We start from the raw sequence: 17,644 nt of genomic DNA on the forward strand, positions 1-17,644 counted from the left end.
TCTTGTACTCAAGTGACCACTTGCCAATCTACATTCACCTGCCAGACAGAGTCACAGGAGAAAGAATACTGCCACGATGTGTGCTCTGTAGTGCAGACTGGACACTTTATAACTGATTTGCTGTGTTTTAGCATAGTGACATTGTCCACGAATGGGTACATTATGTTACCCAAATGATCCACCATGCCACTGAAGCATGCAATCTGCAGTCTTCAGGCTAGCTCAAAAGGCAGCCAGTCCCTAGATGGAGTGACGAAGGCCGCTCTCCGACCAGGAACAGGCGGGTGGCACTGCTCCATTTCGCATAGTGAGACCGCCGAATTATTAGGCAGCAAAAAGAGATCATGGCTACATCTCTTGATCTGCATAGACCGTTTCCCTGAACGTGCAGTCATATGGGAGACCATTAGGAGACTTTCTGGAAAAGTGATTACTGAGAGGGGAATTTGGGGCTACACTTCCACGACTGATGAAGAATACATCTGCCCTTCTCCATGTAGAAGCTGGCTTCTGCGTTACCTGTTCACGGTAGGATCAATTATAGCATGGTACAGCATCTAATGGGCCGCAGCAAAAGAATTTTCCGCCCGCTTTTTACGCTTATTTGGGCGTCAGAACACTTTTGCAACTCTTGGCGAGAGGCAATTTTAATTCCATTTATAAAACCTGGGAAGGTCCGCACATCCCCAAGTAGTTATGGTTGTATTGCCTCAATAGCTGTGTGGCAAATACCGTGGAACCGATGGTCAACAGCGCCTTGACTGGATCTTAGAATCTTCCTAGGCGCTTTCAGCGTGCCTCTAGTAGATATAGTTCCTTCTTTCATAGCCTGCCCCCCCCTGGAAGCAGCCATACAACAGGCTTTCCTGTGCCAGCATCACGTTGTGGTTATACGTTTTGCCATCGACAAGACCTGTTCTACTACTTGGAGGCATAGTAGCCTCTCGGAGCTTCATTAATGTGGATTCGATGGTGTCTTCCTGTCTTTATACTGTCCTTCCTCTCACCTCACTATTCTTTTTAATCGAGGTGGAGCCCCTGCACGTCCACACTGGCATGATGACCAACCCAAAAGGTCTACTGCCATCTCTGCATAAGGGTTAGTGTTCACTAGAGTGAGGTGTCGCAGGAAGTGGCTACTTCGATGTTTGCGTACCTCTGGTTAAGGTTAACCATTAATACTCGCTCAACTGGAGTTAGATTAGGTCGAAAACCACCACACTATTGTAGATCTCGAGTAGGTGACGTCCTCTCTAATTGCTTTCAGCAGGACAACTGTGTTTTGTCTGTGACTTTATTTGCCATAAATTTTAATTGTATCACTTCGTTTGTTAAACGTCCTGTCCAGAATTCTTTGTTTGTTGACAATTTCTCCGTCTTTCGCTCCTCCACCAGCTTTTTAACATCAACCTGTTCGACTGGTGTTCTGTACACCGTTTGTGGGCTATTTCTACATCAGAAAGATTATGTCTATTCAAATTTCGTGCTATTAGCGCCATTGCAAGGATATAAATCAAGTTTACTTCAAATTGTAAATGGATGTTGGACGAGGATGGAAACTATCAGGATGGCCAATATTAAAACTCCCCCGAGTTTCCCCCCGTGATTTATTATTTCCAGCTACAGTGCCTCATTCCTATCAGTTTGTTTCACCAGGTCCCAAAATGCTGAGGATGCCTCTTCACTGTGTACGAAATGGCTTGGTGCAGAATGGCTGCCTCAGCGACCGATGCAATTCACAGCTGTGTGTCAGCCTTGTACTGCCGCAGAGTTGTGATGATGCCAGTGTGTGTCTGCAGTCGACTCAGCGATCTCTGTCCATACTGCCTCAGCGCCGCCCACTGGGAGCTGCTAGGCGACCCGTGGTGCACTTCTTCGCTGGCGTGGCTAAGATCACGGCGACAACTAGCGTCCTGGATCCAGCGTCCAAATCTGCGGTCCTCGCCTCGGGATGCCTCCAGCGTGTGTTGGGAACCAACAAGACTGTCCGCAGTAGCGAGTCGTGGCTGGCCTGCCACTGGCTGGCTGCAGACCCCTCAGAGGGTCGATCCAGAGACCTGTCATGGACTGGAATGATGGCACCCCATCTTCTGCTGCGTGTAGCTGGTGGTGTGACACGCCCTGCCCTCCAGGAGAGCTGTCACACTTGAACCGGCGCTGTTAGTGAACCGGCACCTATTTACACGCGACTGTGCACCTCTGTTTTGCTAATGTGCCATTCCGAGCCATGTACTCATGACACCTGGGTTGGGCCAGTGGGCCCCGTTCTGCCTGTAACTTGTGCCATGCACACCGCAGCGTTTACTTTTTTTTAGTGGGTCTACAGCCCTGTGGCTTCCAATCTACTTCGCAACTGTTGGTAGTGTAACTTACTGTTAACAGTCCCACGCCAGGCTGTAACTTATGCACTCAGAAATATTCCACCGAAGCTAACCTTTTCACATATTAAATGTTGGTGTCGCTACAAAATACACGCTGTGACGGTGTTAAGCGTTAGTTAACTTCGAGATATGACATGGTGAGTTGACAAAGATACCACCATCAGCACTTCACTGAGTTTAGAGATGTCCTGTTATAAGCCACGAGAAGCTGGATGTTCCTCCTGCAGTGTTGCAGAAGGACTTGGCAGGAATGTAGACACTCTACATGATTGCTGACAGAGGTGGTCACGAGAATGGACGGTCGCAACATGAATGGATTTCTGATGATTAGGTGGCGCTATCGAAAGAGCAGACCATTGTGTTCTTCATATTGCTCTGGCGCATTGTCCTGCATCTGCAGCAGCGCGGTGGTGGTATCACAGTGACACAAAGAATTGTGACAAATCGGTTACTTCAAGGACAGCTCCAAGCCAGAAGCCCATTAGCGCCCATTCCACTGAGCCCATACCATCTCCATTTGGGACTTCAGTGGGGTCAAGCGAGAGCTCGTTGTACGGCAGGTTGGAAGTCTCTTGCGTTTTCTGATAAAAGCATGATCTTCTTCGATGCCAACGAAGGCCATGTGTTGATTAGAAAGAGGCCAGCTCAGTCTGTCCAACCAACCTTTCTACATGCTAGACACACTGGACTCACACCTGGAGCTATGATCTGAGGTGCGATTTCGTGTGACAGCAGGTGTATTCTCGCAGCAGTCCCATAACTGCAAATTGTAATTAGATCTGTTGTGCTGTCATTAATGAGTAAGATTCTAGGGAGTGTTTTCTAATTGGATAACGCTCGCCCACATACCGCTGTTGTAACACAATGTGCCAATGTAGCACATATGGAACATCATCGGACGACACCTGTAGCGATAACCATCCCTGTGTTGACCGACCAAGTGCAACAAGCATAGAACTCCATCCCAAAAATTGGCATCCGGCACCTGTACAACACAATGCATTCATCTTTTCATGCTTCTATTCGACCTACTAGCAGTTGCAGTGGTAATTAATGTACCAGCATTTCACGTTTGTAGTGGATTAAAAAAAGTTGCTCCCATGACTAAAATCGTCCATAATTCATCTTAGTTCAGCTGCAATTGATATCAAAGTCAGACAGAGTTTTTAGTGATCATTATGCTGTGTATTAACTATATCTTGTTGTACTAAATGTCTGCCCTCTTCTACTGATAATACTAATGTACTGTGTAACACGATAGAGACTACAGGACACTTTAACCCATTCTTCATCATTTTATAGCAAAATTGTAATAAACATCACCATGTTACAACAAAAGTTGTAACGAATTGCCACATGTACAGAACGTTTTTCAACTTCTGTTGCAGTCCTAACTTAAGGTATCGCACAACCGAAACTACAATACTAAGCAGGCAAGGCAGTGATATTTAACTCTAATAAATAGGGATTCAGAATAAAAATGGTACTCTAATGCCATAAAGTGACTGTGGGTGTCAGCTACTAGATCTTAAAACCGTATTATAATACCAGTCAATGACAGTGCGTATCTAGAGTGGATTCCAGCCAGCTACAGAATTTTAAAACTAAGCTAGCAAGAAATCAGCAGAGTGTCGGGGTAGGCCCTGTGTTCTACCACCACCCTGAATGACCATCCCTACAACAAGTTGTGTGTGTGTGTATGTGTTACCACCGAACTCCGAGGAAAAGCCCTACATCTGTTAGGGTTCCATTACCTTCCTGGTCCTAACCGCCAAGAGCCTCCCAGGAATGTATTTTTGTGCTTCCGGCATCCTTCATCTGATAATGGAGCTTGTCTAACAGTCACCACTATCTCAGTGACCACCAATGATTTCAGTTGTAAAAGTATGTCTCTAAAATTCAACAGGCCAAAAATTACTCCTGTACATAGTGAATTATGCTAAGTAAATTCCGTTTCACTCTCATCTCAGGGATACCGATAAGCAGAAGACAGAGTTTAAGTTATAGGTTACTTCACTAATAAAACAAGTGTAGTAACACAGCTGCCCGCTAAAAGAGGTTTAAATAATACAACACAGAAAAACAAAGGTTTTGTGAAGTTACTACAGAACAGAAAGAGATACTCAAAATCAAATGCAGTATTACGATCAAAACTACTGTTATTCCTCACATCACACATCGCTAATGCTCACTATAAATTCAACTTGCCCATTTACCTAGTTAAATTCTCTAGTCTACCAGCCTTAGTAAGGAATATAACATTCCAAGCGTTGACCTGGTGACGTCTTCCTTTGTAGTCCCTAGCCGTAGATTGGAATGGGGTACCATTTTAGCTCCAGAATATTTACCCTAGCGTAGAGGATGTCAACATCATTTTGACTTAACTACACAGTGAAGTTCCTACATATCATGAAATACACTCCTGGAAATTGAAATAAGAACACCGTGAATTCATTGTCCCAGGAAGGGGAAACTTTATTGACACATTCCTGGGGTCAGATACATCACATGATCACACTGACAGAACCACAGGCACATAGACACAGGCAACAGAGCATGCACAATTCCGGCACTAGTACAGTGTATATCCACCTTTCGCAGCAATGCAGGCTGCTATTCTCCCATGGAGACGATCGTAGAGATGCTGGATGTAGTCCTGTGGAACGGCTTGCCATGCCATTTCCACCTGGCGCCTCAGTTGGACCAGCGTTCGTGCTGGACGTGCAGACCGCGTGACACGACGCTTCATCCAGTCCCAAACATGCTCAATGGGGGACAGATCCGGAGATCTTGCTGGCCAGGGTAGTTGACGTACACCTTCTAGAGCACGTTGGGTGGCACGGGATACATGCGGACGTGCATTGTCCTGTTGGAACAGCAAGTTCCCTTGGCGGTCTACGAATGGTAGAACGATGGGTTCGATGACGGTTTGGATGTACCGTGCACTATTCAGTGTCCCCTCGACGATCACCAGAGGTGTACGGCCAGTGTAGGAGATCACTCCCCACACCATGATGGCGGGTGTTGGCCCTGTGTGCCTCGGTCGTATGCAGTTCTGATTGTGTTGCTCACCTGCACGGCGTCAAACACGCATACGACCATCATTGGCACCAAGGCAGAAGCGACTCTCATCGCTGAAGACGACACGTCTCCATTCGTCCCTCCATTCACGCCTGTCGCGACACCACTGGAGGCGGGCTGCACGATGTTGGGGCGTAAGCGGAAGACGGCCTAACGGTGTGCGGGACCGTAGCTCAGCTTCATGGAGACGGTTGCGAATGGTCCTCGCCGATTCCCCAGGAGCAACAGTGTCCCTAATTTGCTGGGAAGTGGCGGTGCGGTCCCCTACGGCACTGCATAGGATCCTACGGTCTTGGCGTGCATCCGTGCGTCGCTGCGGTCCGGTCCCAGGTCGACGGGCAGGTGCACCTTCCGCCGACCACTGGCGACAACATCGATGTACTGTGGAGACCTCACGCCCCACGTGTTGAGCAATTGGGCGGTACGTCCACCCGGCCTCCCGCATGCCCACTATACGCCCTCGCTCAAAGTCCGTCAACTGCACATACGGTTCACGTCCACGCTGTCGCGGCATGCTACCAGTGTTAAAGACTGCGATGGAGCTCCGTATGCCACGGCAAAGTGGCTGACACTGACGGCGGCCGTGCACAAATGCTGCGCAGCTAGCGCCATTCGACGGCCAACACCGCGGTTCCTGGTGTGTCCGCTGTGCCGTGCGTGTGATCATTGCTTGTACAGCCCTCTCGCAGTGTCCGGAGCAAGTATGGTGGGTCTGACACACCGGTGTCAATGTGTTCTTTTTTCCATTTCCAGGAGTGTATAATGCCTGTAGTTTCCCCTTGCTTTCAGCCGAAAACATAGCATCGCCCATTGTTACAAGGTCACATTAGCCAACCTTCCAGACAGTTGTTCTTGCCATTACCGAAAAGGGGGCTGTCCATCTTCAGAAATCAGAGTATTCGTTAGAGTAGACGTTATAACGTGTGTATGATACTTTTCTTAGCTACATGATTTTAGAAGATATGCAGTGGAAAGTATTACCATTAACTTTGGTAGTTTAGTTACAAGGAACTTACGTTAATTATACACGTATGTCATATATTCACTTCACTGTACCTATCTAATAGAATAAAGTACTAGCAGCAGTGAGTAATCTTAATTACATAGCAACGATAATAGAATATAATCTATCAGTCACATTAAAACAATAATGTGTGACTATTTTACATTTATATATTAAATCTAAATTATCTTAAAGTATTTTCATGGTCATCTGGAATGCATCACTATTAGTGGTGTAGCACTGTGTACAATGCTAACATGCTGTAAGGTGCTGCAGAAATTCTTCGCAGTATTGTACAAAAATATCGTACAATAGCTTATTTAGTAACATTTTTGTTATTTATAATAGGACTGATCAATAAGATTATTGTAAATTTACATTTCTTACAAACCATCAATTAATTTACTTTTACGTATTATGTGCAGAATATGCATCGAGACATTAATACTGAATAATTTGTGTTTCTCCTTTCAAAGTTCTCCAAAGGTGTAGGAGATACTATCACGTACTATCATATTTCCTGCAGAGTGTGTGCTAAACGTTCTACCCGTTCAGCCAATGAAAAAAATTATCATTTTATGCAATTAACTCTATAAATGCTAAATTCTGAATACTGTTCAACTTTTCAGCGTACATCTCTCATTGACCGTTGAAAAATTATTAATAAATTTATATTAGGCCCTTAAAGTTGTGGTTTTGTAGAGTGTGCTATTCTATCATTGACTGCAATTAAACATGTAAGTGCAATGACACTGGTATTCCTCTTTCCTTATGTATCCGTATCAATTTTTCTTTTTCAGGATAAGAACGTCTTTTATAAGTTTTCTTTAAAAAGGTGTGTCTACTATGTCATGAAGGAAACGACTGTTTACTGTCACATACATACGAGTATTTAGCTTCTGTTCAAAAACTTTCATATGAAATGGTAAGTTTACTATTCAATGGATCATTGCATAAAAGTATGCTAGTATTTGTGTGCTACAATTGTATGTTTATTGTAGATTATTACACTCTTGATAGTATATTTGTGAAATATATTAGGCTATGTTTGAATATATGTTTTCACATTTTCGCAACTCAAGATGTAAGGCTTATTTTTTCTGTTTTGTTCTTAAATTTAACTTTTTTGTATAAGCTCTCAAAATAATTACTCATTACTCATTCTACACAAACATAATAGTAATGAAGACAATTGGTGTCTTTGAAAATTATCTCCACGAGTTAAAAAAAAAACTGCGACGCTGGAGAGTATAAAATTATAGAGCACCTGCAGTTAATTACGCCGTATAATTATAGTACCATACAAAAAAGGGATGCACGAAGAAGGAATGACTAGATGTAGTACATGTACAACCATTGACAGGCGTGTAAATTATTAACCTAGACACACAAACTGTGGGCTCCGGAACCGAAGTTTACGTGCAGAACAAACGCAGATGACCTAGTGTGTTTGCCACCTTCGGGTGCCTAGGCAACAGCGGCTTTGTATTGGATTGATTTGTGTGGTATGCATATGGGTATTCGCATGAACATGGCAAAATCGTGAGCGATGAACATCGGTCACGGACACCATTAACGACCATACGCGAGATGAAATACTTGGGAATCGGCGGCTCTCAGCTACAGACATCTTCTGTACACGACCCGTACTTGTGTTCGAGGTCACAAGTTAAGGGCACTAGACATGAAACAACGGGTCAGCTTTACCAACATCTACCTAGCTAGTTGAGCGCCCCACAAACCAAACTTCACTTCTACCTAGCTTCACGCGTACCCCACCTGGCCCAGGCCCTTCTAATGTTTGCGTGCCGAGATCTGGCTGCGTTAGGATATTTTGTGAGCAAAGAGCTGCTTTTTAAAGTCTAATATGAAACCCTCACTCTTCCTAGCAGTCGTGGAGGATACGGGCTAGTCCACGTCCGCGACCGAGCAGTGGCGATTTGTGTAAGCACGATGATAAAGATGTGGACAGGACACCAGACAAGTCCGAGTGGCTCTTTCATAGAAGAACTGGCACTATCTCATCTGGCGCCGGCACTGTTGGTTCACATCTCAATATCGCCTGGCCAATCACGAATGTTTCGAATGTTTTTTTGTGGATCACAGTTATATACATATGGAACTACCCATTACCAGGACGGTAATTTGTCTAACCACCGATTTTTTGTGTTCAGTGTTACAAAAAGTAGTAAATGTGGGTTACATGTGACCTAAGAAACAGTATGAAATGTCAGAACTAATACAGCAAATAAAAAAAGTGCTCCACAACCCAAGATCGAACCCTCACGCTCCTGCATGTTAACCCAATACTGTATCCATTACACCAATTGTACAGCACAGAAAATAGTTCCTAACAGAGGTAGTTACCACACATGTGATTACAGTGTTGCCAGACTGCCACTCTTTAACGTCCTTTTTCTACTGGATGAACAGGCCAGACGAAATTTTGTGACAGACATTTTTTCACCAGTGGCATCTGAGGAGTTGCGCATATGGGGATGAACGCACTGTGGTATCAGATTTTAAGTGGGAAATACGTGCCAAGTTCCAGGTTACATACATTTCACCTGACAGTGCCCACAGTACAGTGTTATAGCCACTGACAGAAAAATCACAGAGACTGATCCCTCAGCTCTCACATGTACTTTAACCCTGCTGTATGTAAACGCCTCCGAAATCTGCTCTCGCAAGAATCTGTCACTTACAGAAAGTGCTCGTAAGGAACAGTCGGACAGCAAATATCAGTGAAAATTCGCCCTTAGTGTAACATTACTGCGAGTACTACGAGGTGCATTAAAGTTCTAAGGCCTCCGATTTTTTTTTCTCCGGACTGGAAAGAGATAGAAACATGCGCATTGTTTTAAAAAGAGGCCACGTTCATTGTCAATACGTCCCAGAGATGGCAGGACCGTACAGCAGATGGAATTTTACCGCCAGCGGCGAGAATGAGAACGGTTTTAAATACTTGAAATGGCGACGTTTTCCTTACGTGAACAGTGTGCAATCTTTCATTTTCTGAATTTGCGTGGTGTGAAACCAATTGAAATTCATCGACGGTTGAAGGAGACATGTGGTGATGGAGTTATGGATGTGTCGAAAGTGCGTTCGTGGGTGCGACAGTTTAATGAAGCCAGAACATCGTGTGACAACAAACCGAAACAACCTCGGGCTCGCACAAGCCGGTATGACGACATGATCGAGAAAGTGGAGAGAATTGTTTTGGGGGATCGCCGAATGACTGTTGAACAGATCGCCTCCAGAGTTGGCATTTCTGTGGGTTCTGTGCACACAATCCTATATGACGACCTGAAAATGTGAAAAGTGTCATCCAGGTGGGTGCCGCGAATGCTGACGGACGACCACATGGGTGCCCGTGTGGCATGTTGTCAAGCAATGTTGACGCGCAACGACAGCATGAATGGGACTTTCGTTTCGTCGTTTGTGAATATGGATGAGACGTGGATGCCATTTTTCAATCCAGAAACAAAGCGCCAGTCAGCTCAATGGAAGCACACAGATTCACCACCACCAAAAAATTTTCGGGTAACCGCCAGTGCTGAAAAAATGATGGTGTCCACGTTCTGGAACTGCGAGGGCGTAATCCTTACCCATTCCGTTCCAGAGGGCACTACGGTAACAGGTGCATCCTACGAAAATGTTTTCAAGAACAAATTCCTTCCTGCACTGCAACAAATACGTCTGGGAAGGGCTGCGCGTGTGCTGTTGCACCAAGACAACGCACCCGCAACATCGAGCTAACAGTTTCTTTGTGATAACAACTTTGAAGTGATTCCTCATGCTCCCTACTCACCTGACCTGGCTCCTAGTGACGTTTGGCTTTTTCCAGCAATGAAAGACACTCTCCGTGGCCGCACACTCACCAACCGTGCTGCTATTGCCTCAGCGATTTTCCAGTGGTCAAAACAGACTCCTAAAGAAGTCTTCACCGCTGCCATGGAATCATGGCGTCAGCGTTGTGAAAAATGTGTACGTCTGCAGGGCGATTACGTCAAGAAGTAACGCCAGTTTCATCGATTTCGAGTGAGTAGTTAATTAGAAAAAAAATCGGAGGCCTTAGATTTTGAATGCACCTCGTATGTCAGAGCATCAAACTGCGCGAGAACAAAAAATTCTCATGTGTACCCTAGTCCTTAGACTTGGAATTTCTGTAACAGGCCAAACGTTCAGCCTGTGCAGCTGTTCACGTTTCGTGTTGTTACCAAACCGGATAGGGTATACAAATGGCGTGAACAGTGGCAGACGTTGAGGGATCACTGTGAAGGGCATCGAGATTACGCACACTTGTGTGAGAAAGCTCAATCAGCATCTGAGTCCTTCAGGAGGATTAGCTGTGGGTCAGCATTTGGACAGATGGTCGGACCTTCGAGTATCCAGATTTGTGGGCACACGCATGTGACAATGGCCCAATGTTGGGCTGCATGGGAACGTGAGGGTAGGTTTAGTTGTTAAGGTTCCAGTCGAGCACGTCTGATTATGACGAGGGATCGTCATATCATGCACTGTGAACGTCATAGTCCCTTCAGATCTGCGCCTACCTTCCGGGAACTAACAATTACCTCCCTGCAAATTGGTTAGAAACTCGCAGTAGGTATACTGGGGCATTAACGTCTAATGATTAGGTTGCTGTTAACACCACAACTGCCGGCCGCTGTGGCTGAGCGGTTCTAGGCGCTTCAGTCCTGTACCGCGCTGCTGCTACAGTCGCAGGTGCGAATCCTGCCTCGGTCAAGGTTGTGTGTGATGTCCTTAGGTTAGTTAGGTTCAAGTAGTTCTACGTCAAGGGGACTGATGACCTCAGATGTTAAGTCCCATTGTGCTTGGAGCCATTTGAACCATTTTTTTCAATAGCAAAACAGCAGTAGCTGCTTTTGGAGTGGTTCTGTGACTGGGAAGTATGGACTACCAATGAATGGTGTCTCATTGTGTTCAGCAGTGAGTCATAGCTCTGAATTAACATTAATGACCATGTATGGAGAGTGTGGAGGATGTGCCATTCTTCCAATGTTTTGGAGAGGCACAGCAGTGCTTTTCCTTGCGTCATGATGCGGGAAACTAACACGTGTGACTTCAAACAATTGAGGGAACTCTGATGGAAGAAGTGGACGTCATGGAAATTGTATGTCTTCATATGTTAGCTCTCCTCTGACAGGTTGCGCTGTCAGTCTTCGAATGGACAATGCTTTTCTACACATGAGACATATCTTTCAAGTTTCTGTGTGATGGTGAGGCACCTCCGTGGCCAAGAAGATGTCCCAGTCATTCTGCTACAGACAATATCTGGGACTAGTCCAGATGCCTGCTTCGTCCCAGTGCCAGTACACAGGATGTCGAAAGGAGAGGATATAACAGCTTTATGACATCGTACCAACCGAATCAATGATGCCTCACGGCCAGAGGTATTGCATCGTGCTGCCAAGTCCTTTCTTAATGTGACTCGATTTGGTAACCACTGAAGTAACATCACATACCCCCTCGCAGTGGCTAGCACACTGGACTCGCATTCGGCAGGACGACAGTTCAATCCCGCGTCCGGCCATCTTGATTTGGGTTTTCCATGATTTTCCTAAATCGCTTCAGGCAAATGCCAGGATGGTTCCTTTTAAATGTCACCGCTGACTTCCATCCTTGTCCTTCCCTAATCCGATGAGACCGATGACCTCACTGTCTAGTCTCCTTCCCCAAACTACCCAACCCAACCCACATACCCCCTCACTGCGTGAAGATTCGTTTCGTTTCCTCCTCCCTTCATGGGTGCTTCATTTTTTTTTTGTCAGGCAGTGTATTTTCAATTTTTCTTTTCAGGTGTTTGGTGTACCAATGGGTTGATGTATTGATGGGTATATTTATGAGTACTACAGCAAAAACCTTTTTGTATAATTCAGTTCTAGATTGCATAGCTGTCAACCATGAAACGTATTTGTTGCTGATGCTTCGTCCACAGCTGCAGTTGACATTTTCAGTGGTGTTACTCCTTCCTCTGAGTCCTGCCCAGAAGATTCACCAGCAACTTAGAAAGCTCATCGCGAAAGCCTTAATTTTAGTGCTTGGTGGCCTGTCGTGTTGCAGGTCGAGCACCCTGGCGGCCGTGTGGCTGCTGCTCCACGCGCTGCAGCTGGTTGGGCTGTCGCTGTCGTGCGACCTGGCAGCTGGGGAGGCGCGCCGCACGCAGGTGGTGCTGGCCCGCGCCGCTGCCCTCCTGGCCCCAGCCGCGGTACCACCGGAGCTGCGCGCCTTCCAGCAGCAGTTGGCAGCATTGCCCCCACAGCCCTTCACCGCCGCCGGCTTCCTTACCATCGACAAGAGACTGCTCACCTCCACCATCGCCACAGCCGTCTCCTACCTCATCATCATCGGCCAGATGGCACACTACTAGGTACACTGTTACTTTACTTCTGAGTCATCAGTTTTCTGACTGGTTTCTTGTGGACCATTATGAATTCCTGTCATGTGCAAAACTTTTAATCTCAGCGTAGTAGTTGCAGCCTATATCCTCAGTTATTTGCTGGATGAATCCCAGTCTCTGGCCTACTCTAAATTTTTCACCCTCTGCAGCTTTATCAAGTACCAGGGAGGTTATTCCCTGATTTCTTAACACATATCCTGTTTCCATGTTCCATCTTCCTGCCAGTGTTTTCTATACATTTCTTTCTTCATCGGATCTGCAGAGATCCTCCTCATCTCTTATTTTATCAATCCACCTAATGTCCAACAATCTTCTGTAAGAACACATCTCTTACACATCTATTCTTTTCTTTTCAGTTTTTCCGTCTACTTCTTGATTGCCAATTTTGATGTTAAGCTTCTTGATATTCTCAATCAGCTACTTAATCCACTGGGGTGAGCTCTAACAGAAGTAGTGAACACTAGCAGCGCGTTAGGTACAAATTTGAGACCAGGACACCAAGTGAGAGAAATGTTCAAATGTGTGTGAAATCTTATGGGACTTAACTGCTAAGGTCATCAGTCCCCAAGCTTACACACTACATAATCTAAATTATCCTAATGACAAACACACACACCCATGCCCGAGGGAGGACTCGAACGTCCGCCGGGATCAGCCGCACGGTCCATGACTGCAGCGCCTACGACTGCTCGGCTAATCGCGAGCGGCCCAAGTGAGAGAGAGAGAGTTGGCGCCCCAGCGATCTGACTTCGAACACTCTCTTAATACAAAAATATAAGCTTTTAAAGTATCATGGCGACGCACTATTTTTGCATGCTATAGTCGATCCACCAATCCACCGCCATTTAGTAAGCTTTGGTAAGTCAGATGAGTTTCTGTGCACTTCCAGGGCACCTCTGGCCAACAACATGTAGATTTCTCCGCTTCTGCTTCTCGGTAGGTAGGGAAGCTACTGTACTTTACATTAACAAACTCCAAGTTTGGTAGCAACAGCGCTCAGCTAAAAATTAAACATCACTGTCACTCCCATTATGGCCAGCAACAGCAGTGTTTTATATCACTTAGCCCCAACCCCAGTCCTTTTGTGAGCGGCAGCTGCTGTAGTAGGACATTAACCTGTGTAAACCCACTGACGTTGCAGTTCTCAGAAGCAAGTATCAAGCTTATTGCCATCGTCTACTGTGACGCCTCACAACAGCATCTGCGTGGTGGATGGAGGTACCAGTTAATTCTCTGAAGTGAAACTTCTCCCCTGGGACAGCTGCACAGAGTGTCTGCAATTTAAAGAGTTCTACTGTTACTATTTAGCTCTGGTCGCCTAAATGTTACCACTTCTGTCTGCTATATGCATTGTCTGTGTGATTTCTTATCTTGATGCCTCCCAGTAGTCTTAAACGTCACAACGTACAAGTCATCAGGTCGTCAATGTGTGACCCAGCCGCTTCCCCCTGTTTTTCTCAAATTTCGAGTATCGAGTATCTTGCTCCATTTTAGTCCTTAAGCCACAGTGATCGTCATGTGACAGATCCTTGACCTTCGTTTGCACTATCCTGTACGTTATTCTTGTCAACTACTTGGCTGCATGATGTATTAAGCTGACTATGCTTTCGCACTTGTGTGGATGATATTTTTCCTAAAATTGTATGGGATGCCACCTGGTTCTCACATTCTACATGGCAACTTGAACAATCATTCGGCTGCCATTTCCCTCCCCCCCCCCCCCCAATCATATTACGGACTTCGATGGGATGTTACCTAACCTTTTAGCTGATTTGATCTCAAGCCTTCTAGGGCTCCCTTACTTTCTGACTCTACCTATGTCTCAATATCAACTCACTTTCTTCTTCTTTCACACCGTCAGACATGTTATCACCCGCGTAGAGCCCCTCAGTGTACTCTTTCCGCCTATTCACTATTTCCCCTGCGTTTAACAGTGGAACTCCAATTCCAGCCTCAATGTGGGCAGCCTTGTTTTAAATACACTGATGGTTATTTTCACTTTTCTAATAACTGAATCAGTCCCTTCCATGATCATTATTTTTTGAGCTCTTCCCATCTTTTCTGCAGTGTTTCCTATGGTATTTATGTTGCTGTATTCCTATGTTTCCATGAGCGATTTTTACTTTCTTCATTCATCGTTCAGTCGAAGTAATTCTTCTGTTATCTACGTTTTCTTCGGCGTTACGTCCCTCGTAACTCTCTTTGTCTGTCAGACAGCTGTAATTGCTATTTTCATGGATGTACACCATTCTTGAACTGGCCTACCTACTCTAGTATTCCTCATCGCAGTATACACCTTTTTAGCGAATTTTAAACGTGTCTCATCGTTCCTCATTATTTCAATATCTAACTTCCTTAGACATTGGTTCTTCCGGATGGTTCTCTTAAACTTCAGTCTACACTTCATCATTACTAAATTGTGGTCTGTGTCTGTATCTTAAAATTCAATAACTCATTTCGGAATCTTTGTCTATCAATTACGTTGTCGTGTCTCCAGAACGTTTTCCGAGTAATACTCTGCTCTTGTAAACCTTGACCAAAATATTCGCTATTACCATCTGAAATTTGCTGCAGAACTCCATTATTTTTTCTCCTCTCTCATTCCTACTGGCAAGAGCATATTCTCCTGTAGCAGTTTCTTCGGTTGCTTCCCCTACAACCGCGTTCCAATCTGCCACTGCTATTACATTCTCATCTCCGTTTACACACTGAATTACCCTTTCAATATTCTTTTTCTATTTCTTCATCCTCTGCTTGCAAATTGCGTTTATACCTGAACAACCGTTGTCGTCATTGGTTGGCTGTCGAAGCTGATAAAAACACCCCTATCACTGATCTATTCACAGAAGCTCACATCTGCCCTACTTACCTGTTCATCCCTACTCCTGTTACATCTTTTTCTGCTGTTGTTGATATTACCCTATATTCTGCTGATCAAAAATCCTTATCTTCTTTTCATTTAGCTTCATTGACCCCAACTATATTTAGAGGGAGCCTTTGAATTTTCCTTTTTTGATGTTCTAGCTTTTCCGCCATGTTCAAACTTATGCCATTTCAAGCTCCTTCTTTGGTTATCCCATCTTTTCCTCATGTTCACCCCCCTCTCGGCAGTGCCCTTACGAAGATCCGAATGGGGGACTAATCCGAATTCTTTTACCAATGGAGATATCGTACTCGTAATTTTCCAGTTACCAGCGAGATTTACTATGGATAAACATCATGTATCTTTAATATAGTTGATCCTACTGCCTTCTGCATCCTCATGCTGCCGATCAGTGCTGATTCTTCCACCTCTTCGCCGTTGTTTGTAACCCCAAGGGCAAGAGAGGATCACGAACAAGTGTATGTCCCTACGTTCTCTTTGATAAGGTCGTTGGCAGAGCGAGGGTGGCTTTTTATGTCAGAAGTTAATGGCTGCCATTGCTGATGGTTTTTATTGTTGTTGTTGTTGTTGTCTTCAGTCCTGAGACTGGTTTGATGCAGCTCTCCATGCTACTCTATCCTGTGCAAGCTGCTTCATCTCCCAGTACCTACTGCAACCTACATCCTTCTGAATCTGCTTAGTGTACTTATCTCTCAGTCTCCCTCTACGATTTTTACCCTCCACGCTGCCCTCCAACGCTAAATTTGTGATCCCTTGATGCCTCAAAACATGTCCTACCAACCTATCCCTTCTTCTAGTCAAGTTGTGCCACAAACGTCTCTTCTCCCCAATCCTATTCAATACCTCCTCATTAGTTACGTGATCTATCCACCTTATCTTCAGTATTCTTCTGTAGCACCACATTTCGAAAGCTTCTATTCTCTTCTTGTCCAAACTAGTTATAGTCCATGTTTCACTTCCATACATGGCTACACTCCAAACAAATACTTTCAGAAACGACTTCCTGATACATAAATCTATATTCGATGTTAACAAATTTCTCTTCTTCAGAAACGCTTTCCTTGCCATTGCCATTCTACATTTTATATCCTCTCTACTGCGACCATCATCAGTTATTTTACTTCCTAAATAGCAAAACTCCTTTACTACTTGAAGTGTCTCATTTCCTAATCTAATTCCCTCAGCATCACCCGATTTAATTTGACTACATTCCATTATCCTCGTTTTGCTTTTGTTGATGTTCATCTTATATCCTCCTTTCAAGACACTGTCCATTCCGTTCAACTGCTCTTCCAAGTCCTTTGCCGTCTCTGACAGAATTACAATGCCATCGGCGAACCTTAAAGTTTTTACTTCGCCTCCATGAATTTTAATACCTACTCCAAATTTTTCTTTTGTTTCCTTTACTGCTTGCTCAATATACAGATTGAATAACATCGGGGAGAGGCTACAACCCTGTCTCACTCCTTTCCCAACCACTGCTTCCCTTTCATGCCCCTCGACTTTTATGACTGCCATCTGGTTTCTGTACAAATTGTAAATAGCCTTTCGCTCCCTGTATTTTACCCCTGCCACCTTCAGAATTTGAAAAAAGAGTATTCCAGTCAACATTGTCAAAAGCTTTCTCTAAGTCTACAAATGCTAGAAACGTAGGTTTGCCTTTTCTTAATCTTTCTTCTAAGATAAGTCGTCAGGTCAGTATTGCCTCACGTGTTCCAACATTTCTACGGAATCCAAACTGATCCTCCCCGAGGTCCGCATCTACCAGTTTTTCCATTCGTCTGTAAAGAATTCACGTTAGTATTTTGTAGCTGTGACTTATTAAACTGATAGTTCGGTAATTTTCACATCTGTCAGCACCTGCTTTCTTT

The 17,644-nt window shown here is 44.8% G+C and overlaps 1 protein-coding gene across 1 annotated transcript in view; it reads left to right on the forward strand.

The window, feature by feature from the left end:
• Positions 1-12,859, forward strand: part of LOC126335791 (uncharacterized) — a 43,254-nt gene extending 30,395 nt beyond the window's left edge. Inside the window, exon 2 of the mRNA XM_049999255.1 lies at positions 12,553-12,859. Coding sequence (XP_049855212.1) covers positions 12,553-12,859 — 307 coding nt within the window. The remainder of the gene's footprint in view (positions 1-12,552) is intronic.
• Positions 12,860-17,644: the final 4,785 nt, after the last annotated feature.

The sequence above is a fragment of the Schistocerca gregaria genome, chromosome 2 (genome assembly GCF_023897955.1).
Source record: "Schistocerca gregaria isolate iqSchGreg1 chromosome 2, iqSchGreg1.2, whole genome shotgun sequence".
Classification (NCBI taxonomy): Eukaryota; Metazoa; Arthropoda; class Insecta; order Orthoptera; family Acrididae; genus Schistocerca; species Schistocerca gregaria.